General features: G+C 44.2%; 1 protein-coding gene across 3 annotated transcripts in view; it reads left to right on the top strand.

The window, feature by feature from the left end:
• The first annotated feature begins 1902 nt into the window (after nt 1–1902).
• SLC25A13 (solute carrier family 25 member 13) overlaps nt 1903–16690 on the top strand; it is a 192639-nt gene continuing 177851 nt past the window's right edge. Inside the window, exon 1 of one of the 3 annotated variants that reach the window (XM_087422872.1) lies at nt 1903–2023. In XM_087422872.1, the coding sequence (XP_087278998.1) occupies nt 2009–2023 (15 nt within the window). In that variant the 5' untranslated portion in view covers nt 1903–2008. Of the gene's footprint in view, nt 2024–2099; nt 2329–16690 lie in introns of those variants that run through there. The other 2 variants (XM_087422758.1, XM_087422808.1) reach the window with 2 other exon arrangements.

Below are 16690 nucleotides of genomic sequence, written 5' to 3'. Positions count from 1 at the left end.
ACACTCTCCTTGAAGTGTGCCAGACAGGCACACTTCAAAACACTCCTCTTGTATTACTGATCTCTGGTGTCTTTCCAACATCCACACCAGGGGCCTACGTGTAAGACAGGATGATTCCCTTTCTGTCTCCCCGCCCCCCGAACCACCCACATAATCAGTCATCACGGCTGACTAATTTTACCTCCTTTGTATTCCTCTAGCCCTATCTCGTCTCCAGTTTCCAGCCCTCAGCCTGTCTTGTCTGGCTATTCCAATAGTTCAGTCTTGCCCCACCCTCCACACTGCAAGCAGAGTGATCCAGCTATACGGTAAACCTGGCCATGCTACCTCCTGCTTTCAAGTCCTTCAGTCAAGATGCACATCCTCCAGCATGGCACCCAACACGCTCCATGACAGGGCCCCTACCTGCCTGTCCGGACTCCTCTTCCACCTCTCCCACAGCTCAAGGTAACTTTCATGACCAAGCACCTTCATAACTTGCTGTGGTTCCCCAGCAATTTCTGGGCCTCTTGCCTCTCTTCATTTTCTCTGGCTGGAACACCCTTCCCCTCCACCTCACTGGACTAATACACAGCCACTTTCCTGCATACCGCTTAGGCATCATCTCCTCTAAGAGGCTTCCCCAGTCCTCAGTGTTCCCATAGTGCCCTGGGAACAGGTTGTTGCCTTAACAAGTTTTACTGAAGTTAACTATTTATGAGTCTGCCTTCCCACTAGCCCTCTAGCATCCCCCCGTGAGGAGGATCAGCCCTGAGCTAACATCTATTGCCAATCCTCCTCCTTTTTTTTTCCCCAAAGCCCCAGTAGATAGTTGTATGTCATAGTTGCACATCCTTCTAGTTGCTGTATGTGGGACACAGCCTCAGCATGGCCTGAGAAGCGGTGCCCTGGTGCTGCCCGGGATCCGAAGCTGCGCCGCCAGCAGCGGAGCACGTGCACTTAACCGCTAAGCCACAGGCCAGCCAGCCCTCCAGCGTTTTAAGGGCTGGGACATCTCTGGAGTCACTTTGGTGTTCTCAGCATCTAGCACAGTGCCTGGCACGTAGTAGGCACTCAATCACTGTTGATTAATTAAAATGATTAGTAATAAACACTGTTGCTGACAGGTTATATCCATAACCCATAAAATATTTAAAGCCCTTTTCCCTGATCACCACTGTCTTAATTATAAGTTTTGATGGCAGGGACAAACCAATGAAATTCTGATGAAGAGGAATAAGACCCCTGGAGGTTACACATTCAATTTTTCGATTAAAATTTTGACATTTATTTTACTAGGGCCTATTTGGAGGGGGTATCTTTTGACCTCTATTGTCCTAATACGCATGGTTGAAATGAAACAGTCCCACAAATACTTGTTCTGCACTATATACACCTATTTGATACTGACTGTTTACCAGATTTGGTCCAAAAGTAGACTTGCCGGGGACATTCACTTTGCTATCTGCCCTTGGACTGATGAATGCTGTTGGGTCCATTATATGACAGTGCAGACATGAGCCCCTTTGAAAGGTAACCGACGAGGAAAACGCGGCTAAACCTGTGACCCAGTGGCCTTCTCAACTTCCCCGGGCTGTGTGGGGCCCCTCCCCTGGGTCCCCAGGGCCCAAGAGTGGCCCTGGTACCAGGCGAAGCCAGCAGCTTCCCTCGGGAAGCCACCTGCACCCTGTCACCACCCCTCCGCCCTGGCCGCAGCCGCTGGACAGCGCAGCCTGGGTCACGTGCCCGCATCCCGTCCACCGCCCCCGGCCCCAGGCCCGCCCCGGCCGCAGGGCAGAGGCCGTCGGGATCACGCGCGCCCCGGCGGCCCGGGCCCGGCCCAGCCAATGGGCTGGCGGCGCCCGCATGACCCGCGCCGGCGGGAGGGCGTGGGGAGGCAGGCCGGGCGCGCACGCTGCTGCCTGTACCGCCGCGCCAGCCGCCGCCGGGACGGGAAGTGAGCCGCCCGGGCCCGCAGTGCCAGCAAGCCGGTGAGAGCGTCCCCCAGCCGCCGCACCCGGGGCGAAGCATGGCGGCCGCCAAGGTAAGCGTCGGCCCGGTGCCCCGGGGAGCGCGCCGCCGGCCAGTGCCCGAGGGGCGCGAGAGTCTCGGGCGTGCACGTGCCGGGGTCGTGCAATGGAGAAAGTAAATGGAAGGGGCGCGGGGCAACCGGTAACACCTTGCAGCAGCGGGAAGAGGGAGGTGACCACCCCTAGCAGCCAGCACATGCGGCCCGTGCGGGGACCGAGGCCCGACCTTGCAGCAGAAACTTTGCCAGCAGGATCCTCCCACTTGGCTCGGGAGGGGAGTTGGTGCCTGGCCGGCGCCAGGCGGGCAGAGCCAAGGCCGGTAAGGAGAAGCCGGGTGCGCCCGGGGCGGGGGAGGGCCAGGGTCAAGCAGGTCCCCTCGGCCGCTCCAGCGCGCTTCTGCTCTTGACCCCGGTTGTTGTTGACCCGGGCTTCTCCTTCCAGGGGTCACAGCCCCGGCTGAAGCCAGATCCTATTAGGTTTCAAAAGCTCCGCCTTCCCGCGGTTGGGGAAGTCACCTTGACTTCCGTTTTGGAGACTGGGAGAGTTGGCCTGCGCGCGTGTGCACGAAAACTCCGTAGGACCCTCCTACCTTCCTGCCCCCACGTTTCTCATCCTTCTCCACCCTCTCCCCATCTGACAACACTTAGGTACCGGCCTTTGAGCGTTTGAGAGGCTTCTTTTTAGAAATGACAAAACAGATTGTCCTGGGAGCCTATAACTCCTGTGAAGTTCTACTTAAAAGGAATTCTGCGTAATGTGAATCATTCACTAACCCAGAGGAAAGGCAACTCTGACAGCTTGACCTTTCCTCTTTCACCATTTCTTGAAACCTGGACACCATTTCAGTCTCTTTGGACTCCATTTCAACTTTTCTGGCAGAGTACCATATTTAGTCCCAATCACTTGAATCATTGGAATTTATTGCTTTTAATTTTAAGTTCACGAAGGCAGCCCTTTAATCAAGGCAATACAAATTCTTAGCTCATTTTAAGTGCAGTGAACTTAAATATACCCATTTCAAACATTTGTCCTTAATCAAAACTCTGATAACCCTCAAGAGGAAAACATGGCCAACACATCGTATTCCTATTTATTCAAGCAACTAATCACATTTGCAATGGAAATTGTAAGCAGACAAATATATTTAAATGATCTATGACTTAAGTTTCTCCAGGCTCCCCAAATCTGCAGGCTGCTTCATGTTCTGGACTATGTGGCCTTTCTCTTTTCTGTAATTACTCTGAGTTCCATCCTCAGGAGTGTGCTCTGGGTGTGTGTGCTAGTGTATTTGTGTGTGTTTGAACATATGGGTATATATAACTTTTAGGTGGATTCTCTGAGGATCACTGGGATTCATTTTTGGCAGCTATATTAAGCCTTTTAAACCCAATAGCCTTTGACCTTTTCTGTGCATTAAATCTGCGTGCCATCAGGCTTTGTATGAATTAGTTCTCTCCAGGTGGGTGACTTTCAGGAGAGTAGGTGAGAGTAGATACCCATACTTGACTGTCATTTTTATATCTGCAAATAAATAATTTTACTTAATTTGGAGATAAAATAATTGAGGAACCTAAATTGAGGAATATGCGTATAAATGGAGTATGAGACTGATCAACTAGTAGGAAGTAAAATAAGTGACATGGAAGCAGGTTTAACTTTTTGGTTGTATTTTTATTAAACTGTCACATCATATCAATAAGTGCAGTTGAATTTTAGCCAAGTAGTGAGAGTCGGGGAAAATGAAACATTTCATTTTTACTGGTTGGGAACTTGTGTCTTTGTTTATTTGTTCATTTCAACTTGCCTCTTTTCAGGATTTCTGATGGCTCAAGTCATATACGTATATTTACAGTCCAACAAGATGTATCAAAATCAAGTCAGGGTCGGGCCGGCCCTGTGGCTTGGTGGTTAAGTGCGCGCGCTGCGATGTTGGTGGCCCGGGTTCGGATCCCGGGTGCGCATTGAGGCACCACTTCTCCGTTCATCCTGAGGCCGAGTCCCGCATACAGCAACTAGAAGGATGTGCAGCTACGACATACAACTATCCACTGGGGCTTTGGGGGGAAAAAGATAAAATAAATAAAATCTTTAAAAAAAAAAAAAAAATCAAGTGAGGGTAGATGAGAAAAACAGGATAAAGGGAAAGTAAGATGAAGTCAGGACTGGGGTTAGTGGAAAATAGGGATGTACTTGCTAGAGGTGACTGAGTTTTCTAGCAGTCGAAGCAAAGAGGAGATGATCAGTGAGGTCATTTACTTGGGAGAGAGGTTTCCTTGTACTGCTATCTGAGGGCAGTTTCTCCCCAGGTCCTTTCATATGCTGTGAGCGAACTGCATTTGAAACTACCTCATGACCACAAATATATGTCTGTGGGTTCCGCAGGCCATTTCTTATGTCCCTCGTGATAGCTCAAGGGCAGTACAGTAAATGTACTCTTAAAAGGTCTCAACACAAGCTGTTGCTAGTCTGTCATAGTCCAAGTATGCCCCTCATTTATTTGCCATTGGGCACTATCCTTGTGGGGTGATTCTGTCAGCTACTAGTCACTGCTGGGCAGCCTGAGTTAAAGGCCATGCTCTTTGCTTTTTCCTGGAGTGCAGATATTCCATGTTGCCGTTGAACATAGAGCCATAGGCTTAACAATCTCATCTGCGGGTAGGATTGACATCCCTTCTTAAAACTGGAGGAGCCTGTCTAGGAGAGAAGCCACCTCAATGGAGTATCTAAGAAATTGGGCCAAGAATCTGAAACTCAGCAATTATAGGCAAATTCCAACACTCACTGTGGTGAATTATTTGAAGATTTAAGCAGATTTGATATTTTTCTGGATGAATTTAGCCACATCTAGCAATTTCTTGATCTCTTGACCATTTATTCTTAGTTTCCTTGGTCTTTTATTTATTCAAATGTGACTAGTTATTCATGTCCCTCTTCCTTTAAATAGTTTAAATAGCAAAGCTGAGAATCTAGTCTTCGGTCTGCTTTTATTTTGATTTCTGCATGAAGATTACTACTTAACGATGCAAGAGGTATTTGTTTTTTCATGAAGTAACATTGATCTAAAACTCTTAGTATCTTGAGGTGAACTTAAAAAGCTTCCATTCTCTTGCTGCCTGCTTTTGTGGGAATAATCCTTATGGGTTCCCTTGTTAGACGGTAAATGGTAAGTGGTCTGCCTGTGCTATTTGTGTTGTTTTGAGTATTTTTCTTTTAAACACTTCCAAACACTGCCCTACATGTATGAAAATGAGTTTTTAAAATTATATTTTATATAACTCCACAAAAAATGCATCTTTAAAAAGTAGTAATAGAGCGGTTATCCTCTCATTCCCCTTCCTCCCCTTTTGGTTGTAGTGAACATTTCCTCTTTGTCATTGGTTGATTTTATACATTAAGAATGATGAAATTAAACTAGATGAAATTGTTAAAACTTAGAGAATGTACACTTGAGTTCAGGCATGAGAGAAGTTCAGATGTAAAACTGGACATGGACCAATAATTTGGATGAAATTGACCTAGAACTAAAAGGAAGAAATTTGGTGACAAATTAAAGCATTAATAATAATGAAAGTTTGGTCTGTAGGGCTAGCACACTTGGTATTGATATTCCATTCTTGGATGAGTTGTTGCTAGAATCGTTTCAGCTAGAATTGTGTATTGCGTTCTTTCGGATGTTCCAAATGGGACTAAACTTAGGATAGAAAAATGAATTGGACTCCGTTTAGGCCTTCAAGAACACCACAGCCATACCCCAGGCTAAATCCTCTCAAGGAAGTGCCTTAAGTGGGGTTAGGTTAACAAGGGCTGTGGGAACGTCAGCAAAGGAGCACTCTTCTGTGGGGATAAGAGGAGGAAATGTCTCAAAGGTGGTGATATTTCAGAAGGAATGAATGGAGGAAGAGGAAAGACCCATTCCAGTGATAGGAAACAGCAAATGAAGGGCAGAGAGGTGAGAGCACATGCCATATTTAAGGGATAGCAGGTAATTAAAAAAAATAAAAGAGTAGCTAACTTACTTACAGCTAACACTTATTGAGTGCTGACTAGATGAAATTCAGTTCTCAATGCTTTCATTATTAACTCACTTAATGCCTCTAACAGTCCTATGAGTTACATCCTATCATCCCTCTTTACAGATGAAGATGCTGAGACACCCAGAGGTGATGTAAGTGACCTAAGATCTGATAATTAGGAAGTGAAGCAACTGGGGTTCAAATCCAGCCAGTCTCCCTCCAGTCTGCCCACCACATTGTCTGCCTGGTAGTTGAGTGTGGTGGAGAGTAGAGTGTGTGGGAGAGGGGGCGATGGTTTGGGGGGGGAAATTAGGGACTTCAGTGTAAACCAGACTTTTATTTAAGACCCCTTTACATAGTGCCTACTGTGTGTCAGGCACTGTCCCAAGTGCTTTGCAATTCATATTATTTGCACTCAATTCATTAATTTTCGTAATACCAAGAAGTAGGTGCTCTCTATTTTTATCCTCACTTTACAGGTGAGAAAACTGAGGTCCAGGGAGGTTAAGTAATTTCCTCAAGGTTGTACAGTGAGTAAGTAATACAGCCTGGATTTGAACTCTGCCAGTCTGTGTTGTCTACTTTTAACCCCTATCCTACCCTTCCAGGCCTTAAAAAGAGTTCCCTTTGCAAAGGTGCATGTGAGAATTCACACGCCATCGATTATGGACATGTATATTTCTGGCCATCCCAGCCCAGTAGTTTGTATCCATAGAATGCTTTGGCACTCAGTATATGCTTCTTTGTAGTGCTTATTTGTTAAGTGGTTTTTGAACCAGATTGCACAGGCCAGGAATTGTCATATACTTTTTTTTTTTTGGTGAGGATGATTGGCCCTGAGCTAACATCTGTTGCCAATCTTCCTCTTTGTCCTTGAGGAATATTATTGCTGAGCTAACATCGGTGCCAATCTTCCTGTTTTGTATGTGGGAGGCTGCCACAGCATGGCTTGATGAGCAGTTTATAGGTCTGTGCCTGAGATCCGAACCTGCAAACCAGGGCTGCAGAAGCAGAGCATGCGACTTAACCACTACACCACCGGGCCATCTCCTACCTTTTTTAAAATTTTAAATTTTTTTATTTATTTTTATTTTGTGAGGAAGATCAGCCCTGAGCTAAATCTGATGCCAGTCCTCCTCTTTTTTGCTGAGGAAGATTGGTGCTGGGCTAACATCCGTGCCCGTCTTCCTCTACTTTATATGGGACTCCGCCACAGCATGGCTTGACAAGCGGTGCAGCGGTGTGCACCTGGGATCTGAACCTGCGAATGCCAGGCTGCCAAAGCAGAGCGCACGCACTTAATCGCTGCGCCACCTGGATGGCCCCTCCTACCTTTTTTTTTAAACAGCTTTATTGCGATATAATTCATATGCCATACAGTTCACCCATTTAAGGGTACAATTTGATGTTTTTTCGTATATTCACAGAGTTATGTTAGTATCATCACTGTCCTATACCTTTGTAAAAATTTTAACCCAGTATTCACTACTTAGGACTTGGCTATCTATTATATATAAATTTATATTTATATATATATTTATATATTTACCCTCCATGTTTTCACTTTTCTCATCTGTAGTAACACCCTCTTCAGAGGTTTGTTAATTGAGGATAAAATGTGATTGAGTTTATGAAGGATATTCTTCATTTTGAAGGTTTTCTCTCCCTTGTGGTAAAAACTGCTAGGTATTTGGTGATATCATAATAAAGCAGACCGGTTTCTGTGCTAGGCAGGAAGGAAAGTTTGAGTTGTTTTTATGCTGCCACGATGATGGTAAGTTTCTGTGGTTCAAATGATGTTTGGATTTAGGGTTTCTCAAATTGATGGAGCTGGATAGGCCTTGGGTTTGATATAACAAAGATCCTTGCTCCTCGCCTCGTCAATCCTGTCACTTTCTATCAGGTGAAGAAATGGAGTCCCAGAAAAATTTGTAATTGGTCCAAGTTCCCTTGAAACCACTTTGCTTTTTGCTTTTTGTTATAGGGGAGGCATCCACAGGGCATTGTTGTCATCTGGACAGTGTAAAAATGCTGGTGCCTCCCTCTCACCTAGGGTGTCTGATTTAATTGGACTTGGGTATGGCTTGAGCCTGGCAGTTTTTAAAGGCTCCCCAGGTGAATCACATCAGCTTCTAAGGTTGACCACCCCTGCTTTAGGCTGTTTGCATGCTCTTTGCTTCAGTTGATCCTGTGGTGGTGGCTCCTTCTTGGGATAAGGTAGGAATGTAGTGAGATAAAGGACAATCCTGGGTGTGTCAATTCAAAGGAAGGATATGTAGGGATCCCTACAAGTGCTGTTGTTTCTTGACAGTTTCTTTTCAGTCCCTCTGCCCCACATCACCTTGCTGCTAAGGCATCAAGTTTATACAGTTTCATAATCATCCTAGAATATAGGCTTTGTCACCAAATTGACTGAAAGCTCTTTTTGTCTCCTGTGTTGTCTATCAGAGTAGGTGCTCAAGGAGGCAAACATGGCAAAGAGTAACCCTGGTCTTGCAGCCTCTTCCCTGGCTCACCTAGATTGGTGCCCATGTATTGTCAATGTTCCCCAGTTAGGTCACACGGCTTTACAAGCGTTGGTCAGCAAATAGGGGGTGAGCGGAGGGGTGGGAAGGGTTGAAAGCCAATGTGTAGTGCAAGAAAATCAGGCAGCAGATCTTTTGGATATTGAATTCTTTATTAAGATTGCTGGAGGAGCTCTGACTCACTCCGCTTCTTTGTCCCTTTGTCCTATGACCAGCCTCTGCCTTTGTTGAGTTCTTAAATGGAGTCCTTCCTTCCTGTGTTCTCCAGTATCTGTGAGGAACACAATTCCTTCCTGCTCTGCCTGCTCAGCATTTGCTGCTTCATAAGCACCTGTCCTTCCCTCCCTGTCCCCTTGGATGCCTTTGGGTGGGTCTTAGAGCAGAGGAATGTGTGAGTCTGCAGGTGTGTGTTGGTTCTGCTTGGGAGTAAATATACCGCAGTGATAGAATTCCCTTAGCAAAGTATTTAACAGCAACTGAGCAAAGCCTTTTATCATGGTGTGTTTAACCAGACTTTCCTATTGGGTCAAACTGACCCAATTAATGATGGCTCTGGTCTGTTAGCTCAGAACTGTTCCCAGTGGCTGATTTCGTGGAGTAGTGGTCTGGTTTGTTGGTGGGAAACGTTTAAAAGACAGAGTAGTCATGCTCACCATTTCCTTTGGAAATTTGCTGTGCAGTTGCATGAGTGAAAATAGGCCCGGATGGTTCCTTTTGACTTTAGGTGCTGACAACATAGCAAAGTTGGCAGTGTTGAAATTCTTAGCAATTCAACCTAAATAAACCACTCTATTTAATGACTGTTATTAGATTGTAGCTTTGTCTTGATTTCCACATGTAGTCACAGTTTCCACGTGTTATCCATGAAAACTGTTGACTTGATATGAGAGTCAGATATTTCAAGATACACTTACTGTTTTATGGTAAAATATCTTTTGTGTAAGACTTGTGCAGTACAATTTGTAAGAAAGTTGTATAAGTAAATGCAGGGGAGGGAAAAGTTTTCCTTGACCCTCGTAGGGTCGCTGACTGGGTCTGAAAATTCAAATGACAAAGACAGATTAACAGGAGAAGGGCATACAAATTGTACTGAATTTTTACATGTACATGGGAGCAAGAGAATGAACACCTGAAGAAGTGACCAGAGCAAGAAGCTTTTATTCATTTTAGACAAACACTAAATTTGTAAAGAATCGACTACACAGATGGGTTTGGGCTGGGGTAGCAAATGGTGAAGAATTAACTAGGATGATAAGGGTGAGTTTAACAAGATTTGTTTTGTCAGATTTCTCGGCCCCAAGTTCCCCATCTCTGGTGCTAAGAATGTCTTCCCTGCTCCTGGTATGGGGAGGGTACCCTTCACATGGGAGATTTATGACCTCTTTCAGGGAAGAAGGTCGGGGGAAAGTCCAAGTGACCTTCCTGCTTCTGCTGTTTTCTCAGACTCCCTCAGCTTAAGATATTCAATATGTGAAGGTGCTGTGTTTTGGGGTAGTGTGTCCTGAACCCCATCATAAGCCTGATTTGAACAGGCTTTTGTAGCCCCAGGTGCATGTTAGGTAGTTTTTCTGAGTTAGATGTGTGATTTGCATGTATCTGATCTGGTCACAGTTGGAGGAGGAGCTACAGAGGACCCCTGACTGCTCAGTCAGCTCAGAGCTGCTTTAGTAGGAAGAGGCTGTGAGAATTTTTTTTTTTTAAATCAGTAGCTCTGGTTTGAAAGAGCCTTGGGACTCGAAGGCAGGAGAACCTGGGTTATAGGCCCGCTGCTTCCACTGATGGTGAGAACTTGGACAAGTCTAATTTCTCTGGGTGCTCAGTATCACCCTGTGGAAACAGGGACCATCTGTGACATCTGTGCGGAGCAAATGGAATATAACTTGTGAAAGCACTTTGGGAATTATGAAGTGCTATAGGAATGTCAAGAGATGTCTCTTGGAGACTATGGGACATTTCCACCTAACTGAAAACTAGGGGACAAAGATATTATTTGACCTACCGGAACAAAACATGGTGTGCTTTCTGTAAGCTAGTGATCCATTAAATATTCACCATAATGGCTAGCCAGCGTGGCTGCCGTAGCAGCCACATTCTCTGAGTGGTCTTCCTGGAGCCTTGCTGTTGGAAGTTTTTGGTCCACGGTCTGGCAGCATTGGTTTTACTTGGGAGCTTGGTAGAACTGCAGCATCTTCAGCCTCACCCCAGGCCAAAGATTCTGTTGCATCAGAATCTGCATTTTAATTAGATCCCCAGGGAATTGTATGCACGTTAAAGTTTGCAGAATATTGGTCTGGAACTCTCATTACTGTGTAATGAATGTAGCTGCCTTTCTAAACTCAGGGTGTAGCACCTTTTGAGTTGGTTGTAAGTTAGTCCAACTTTTTCAGAATTAAATACATAGTGACAAAATTCTGAGTAAATTTTAGGGTTCTTAGTGCTGATTTTGATTCCTCCTAAGGGCCAGGGTATTATTTTGGAACATGTTTCTGAATTATCATTTAAGGGAATGTGTGATTATTATGCAAGGGTTGTACTTTTCTCCATTTCTTTACTACCCACCCATACTTAAAGTTCCTAAAAATGAACTTACGCCTGCTCTCTTCTTCGGCATTCTCTCCTAAAGGTCACCGGGGACCTCAGTTCTAAACCTGTTGGCCTGTCCTCCTTATTTCTGGCTTCACGGGACCCTGTGACCCACCCCTTCCTTCCTGGAATGCCTTCCCTCGGGTTTCATGATGACCCCTCTCATGGCTGGCCTCTTAACTCGCATGTTACTCCTTTATTTTCGTTTGCGGGCTTCTTTTCATCCTTCTGCTTCCCCCTAAGTGTTGGTGACCCTAGGGCTCTGCCTGAGATCCTCTTCCCTCTGAAGGGCGATGGCGTCCTGTTGCTCCTCAGCCTGGGCAGCTCTCTCAGGCGCCAGCCTTGCGTCTTCAGCTCTTTGTTGGAAATCTCAAATTGTCTGTCTTAAAGATATTTCAGACTCTGCTTACCTAGAATTCGGTTCATCTTCTCGGTCATTCCTCACTTTTAGCCCGCAACTTAACTTTCCTACTCAAGTTTCCAGTTAGTTTAATTAAGTACCTGTTGTGGACAGCCAGGAGAGACACCATCAGCAGGAATTTGCACGTGGACAAAGAGATGGGTCAGTTAAACCCTCTACTTCCCTGGAGCAGGCGAGTCCCGTCTCCTCCATTTATGTTCAAGTCCTCCTGACTTGAGCTAGAGCATTGCCATAGCTTCCAAGCTGGTCTTGCCTTTGGTCTCTTCCCTGCACTTCCCTCTCCATTCTGCCCGGAACTGTCAAAGGAAGCTTCTCAGATTGGCTCTTGTTGCCATGTTAATAGCAGTACTGTGTTCACAGATACAGCATGTAACAGTTTTTAAAAAACGTATTCAAGTGTGTTATCGATACAACTATTTGCCAGCTCTTCTACTGAGCACTGGGCTTCCAAAAATGTGTAAGCTATTGGACTTGTTTTCAAGAACTCACAGTCTACAGAGATTGAAATAACCATATAATATGAAGACCCAAGCTTCATTATTTGATCTTTCTAATCATCTACAAGGTAGCAGGGAAGGTTTTGATAACCTCATTGGACTGATAAGAAAGTTAAGGCTCAGAAAGTTTATGCAAAAACAGTAATAGCAGCAGCTTACATTTTTATAACACTCACAAAAGCCAGGCACTGTTCTAGGCACCCTGTATATGAAGTAATTTAACCTTCACAACAATCCTGTGACGTGTAAGTGCTGTTACTGTCTCCATTGTACTGATGGGGAAACTCATCTGTACAGAATGGTTAAGTCTCTTGAGGCACAGAGATTAAGTGACTTGTCCAAGGTCACACAGCTTATAAGTGACAGAGCTGTGATTTGAACACAGGCAGCTTGGCTCCAGAGCCCATGCATGTAACCACTGTACTACAGTGCCCTCTTTAATTTACCTTGCTACACAGTGTGGCTTCATGTTGCCTACAGAATAAAATTGAGTCTCTTTAGCCAGCTCATGCCTCCTTGGTCTTGGCTGTTGTCTCACTTTTCCAGTATTACCTCACACTCATTCCTTCTCATATCCTTCACTGCGGTTTGTGAGTGGGATGTATCCAACCCCTGTTCACATTCCGTGCCATAAAGCTATGGCAACAGTGTAGCAGGAGAAAAAGGGAGTCCTACTCATTGTTTGTTTAACTCAGAGCTCAGTCAGAGACAGGAATGTTTCTTGTCATTTCTCTATATTGGTGGGCAGATTTTGTTTGTTTTTTTAGTTCTTCCCTTCAATTTTAGGAAAAGGGGTCTTAGTTTTCTTAGTTTTATTTGCCCATTCCTTGCAGCACCTGTAAGGATTTTAAAACCCGTGTCCTCAGTTTATGATTTTTACACTTGGTTTATTCTAGACAAGATTCAGACACAGTCTGCACATGGCATGTGGTTGATGTGTCTTTTTTTTTGTGAGGAGATCAGCCCTGTGCTAACATCTGCCAGTCCTCCTCTTTTTTTGCTGAGGAAGACTGGCCCTGGGCTAACATCCGTGCCCATCTTCCTCCATTTTGTATGGGATTCCGGCACAGCATGGCTTGCCAAGCAGTGCGTCGGTGCGTGCCCGGGATCCGAACTGGCAAACCCCGGGCCGCTGCAGCGGAGCGCGCACACTTAACCGCTTGCACCACCAGGCCGGCCCCTGATGCGTCTTTTAAATCGTGTTAACCTATAGGTCTCCTATCCGCTCTTTTTGTTTGTTTCCTTACAGTTTATTTGATGAGGGAATTGGGTCGTCTTTCCTGTGGTTTCCCACAATTTGGATTTTGCTGATTGTATCCCCCTGGTGTTCCTCTGACCCCAGTGTTTCCTGACAAGTGATAATTAGATCTAGAAGCTTGATCAAGTTTAGGGTTTTATTTATTGTTATTTTTTGTTTTTGGCTAGAATACTTCCTAGGTGGTGCTGGGTGCCTCTCTCAGGTTACTGGGTACTTGGTACTGGGTACTCAAATCAGGAGGCACGTAATTCCTGGTTTTTTCCTAAGATGTTATGTTTGATCAGTGGGTTTGAATGTTGTCTTCCTAGTCCACCAGCTTTCTGCATAATGGTTTATTTTACTTGGCTAAATTTTAATATTCACAATTGTTCTTTCTGGTGCATTATGATTTTCATTCTTTGAATATACACACATGTGAGTATAGGTATACATATACTTGTATATATACATGTATGTTACAATGGGTATGTATCCCAATTGTTACACAAAAATAATGGCTATTAAAATCAGTTGGATATTAATTAATGGGTACAGAGTTTGTGTTTGGGATGATGAAGTGGATAGCTGATGGTTGTGTAACATTGTGAATGTATGTAGTGCCACTGAATTGTACACTTAAAAATGGTTAAAATGTTAAATTTTATGTATGTTTTACCACAATAAAAACAAATCAGTTGCAAATGGATTGTGATACATTGAATTAAAAAAAAATCATTATCCCATGAGTGATTATTATTCCTCTTCCAAAAGAGTCAAAGTGAGATGGAGGGTGGAGAAATAAAGCTCTTATTTACCGAAGAATGCCAACTAATAAAGGTAGAAGGTATTATAGAATTAGAAAAAGAAAAAAAATCATTGCATAACCTGTAAGTAATAATTGATTCAGGCAAGGGTCTTCAATAGATGCTAAAACCCTTCTGTAAAAGATTGTTGGGCTTCCTATTGTCTCATAGTATCTCCTTGTAAGTCGTTTACTAATTTACAAAGGAAGCAAGTACCTTTACAGTGGAGAGCTCTGCCTCAGTCTGTGGTCCAGCTTAACATCATCAGGAAATGGGACAAGCTAGCATTGCATACCCACTGATGTGATGCAATGGGAAGTACATGACATGACCTTTGGAGAATTCTTGCCAAAAATGTTGAATCTGAATCTAATCATGAGGAAACAATCAGACAAATCCAGTAAGTAGGACATTCTGTAAGATCTCTGGTCTGACTTCAACAATGTCAGTGTTATGAATGAAAGGGCTAGATTAAAGGAAACTCTCAGAGACGTGACAGCCAAACGCAATGCGTGAACCTGGATCCAAAATAAATAAATAGAAGAAAGGCTCAATTGGAGCAACTTGAGTATGGACAGTATGTTAAATAGGCTGCCATGACAAAGTACCATAGGCTGAGTGGCTTAAACAACAGAAATTTATTTTCTCACAAACCTGGAGGCTGGAGGTCCAAGATCAAGGTGTTGGCAGGGTTGGTTTCTTCTGAGAGCCTCTCTCTGGCTTGTAGATGGTCTTCTCCCTGTGTCTTCCCTCATTGTCTGTGTCCTAATTTCCTCCTTATAAGGACACCACTCTTAACTGATTAGGATCCACCTTAATGACCTCATTTTACCTAATTACCTCTTTAAAGACCCTGTCTCCAAATCAGTCACATTTTGAGGTACTGGGGATTAGGACTTCCTCTTTAAAGACCCTGTCTCCAAATCAGTCACATTTTGAGGTACTGGGGATTAGGACTTAAACATATGAAATTTGGGGGGACACAGTTCAGCCCATAACAGATATTGAATCATTTTTAAGTTGTCTTGGGTGAGATAATGTTGTTTAGATTCTGAAGGAGAATGGTCCTTGATGTTTCTTATATTTTATGTGTCCTACTAGATGTTAAACTCCTGAGGACAGGGACCTTCTGTAGATAACAGACATCCCTCAAAGTGCCTGTTACATAATCTTCAGATGCTGTTCGATGAATTGTTCATTTACTTGGCGTGCCACCCCATGGCAGAATGAAAGGGGGAAGGAGATTTTCTGTTGCATGTGGTTTGTTGGAAACTTTTCTCTTTTTCTAATGAACTGTTTTCTCAATCCCCTCCACCCCTCACCAAAATAAATAATAGTAATTTGGAGGTACTTGAGGAGTTTTGCATGGGTAATCTCCAAGAGAGCGCACGATGGAGAGTCATAACTGTGGAAAAAACTTTGTCAGGGATTGGGCTGTCCCGAGTTGGATGAATCTCCATGACTATAAAGAGTCTGCTTCACAAGGAGGCTCCTAGAGAGATGCTTTCCCTTTTAACTGAGAACGCCTGGCTGCATTATAGGGAAAAATTCCCAGCAGGTCCAGACAGTATGTCCATTGCTGCTGTTTCAGACTAGCCAGTCCCAACAGCACCCTGGGTCATCCAGGTGGCTTGAAAGGAAAGCCTGGTGATATGTCAGGTCTCTTATCTGACTCTGCCAGGCCCACTGGTAAGGACTTGGGTTCCTTCTGAACATTCACACACTTTTTTTATAGCAGGTTGATGTTGATGTTCAGGATTCTGCTTTCTTTTCATTGTGTCCCATCTTAGTTCCAGAAGTAAAAGCTCAGCCCCTGGTTCCCTTGTTGTGGTCGTTCTTGGAGATTTCTCTTCACCCGTTTTTGGTGTCCACCAGCAGTTTGAGAAGAGCCTGGTCTTGACCTTCGCCCAATTTTCTATTGGGTTATTTGCCTTTTCACATTGATTGGTTGTAAGAGCACTTTGGCAAAAACATTGGCCCTGTGTGCTCTCTGTTGCACGTTATTTTTTTCTCAGTTGTTTGATGTTTAACTGGTTCATACTCGATTTTTTTTTTTATTTTTATGTGACATATTTATTAATCTTTTCCTTTATGGCTTCTGTGTTATATGGGTTCTGGGTTATCTGTCATGTTTAAACACAGCTTCTCCACTTAATAATACATAAGTAACCACTCGTGTTTTTCTAGTACTCTTTATAAGTCTCTCTTTTTAAAAAGATTGTCTGATTATCTGCAATTATTTTTGATATAAGATGAAAGATAGGGAACCAGTTTAATTTTGTTGTTGTTCAACCCCAGGAGGTCACGAACCTTCACTAGTGCTGTATCAACAGCCAGCGTAACCTGCTGCCGGCTCAGCCCGGACCCTCCGCTGGTTCAGATTCTTAAGAGCAAATCTGATTAGTTCAGAAAGCCAAGAGAGCTCCCCTTGGGGCTCAGCTGTCCCCTGATGACTCAGTCAGCTGGGCCACTTGAATATGGAAAGGATGCAAGTAAGTGGGAAGCAAGGCACTGCTGGCTTCTGTCCGATGTTCTGCTTTCATTCAATCCTCAGTCCTCTCTCTCTCTTTTTAACAGATGAGAAAACTGGAAGTCATGTTGC

The sequence above is a fragment of the Ceratotherium simum genome, chromosome 1 (genome assembly GCF_057802395.1).
Source record: "Ceratotherium simum simum isolate JZ-2026a chromosome 1, ASM5780239v1, whole genome shotgun sequence".
In the NCBI taxonomy this organism is placed as follows: domain Eukaryota; kingdom Metazoa; phylum Chordata; class Mammalia; order Perissodactyla; family Rhinocerotidae; genus Ceratotherium; species Ceratotherium simum.
Note: the sequence above shows the minus strand (reverse complement) of the source record. Positions and strands in the feature narration are given on the sequence as shown.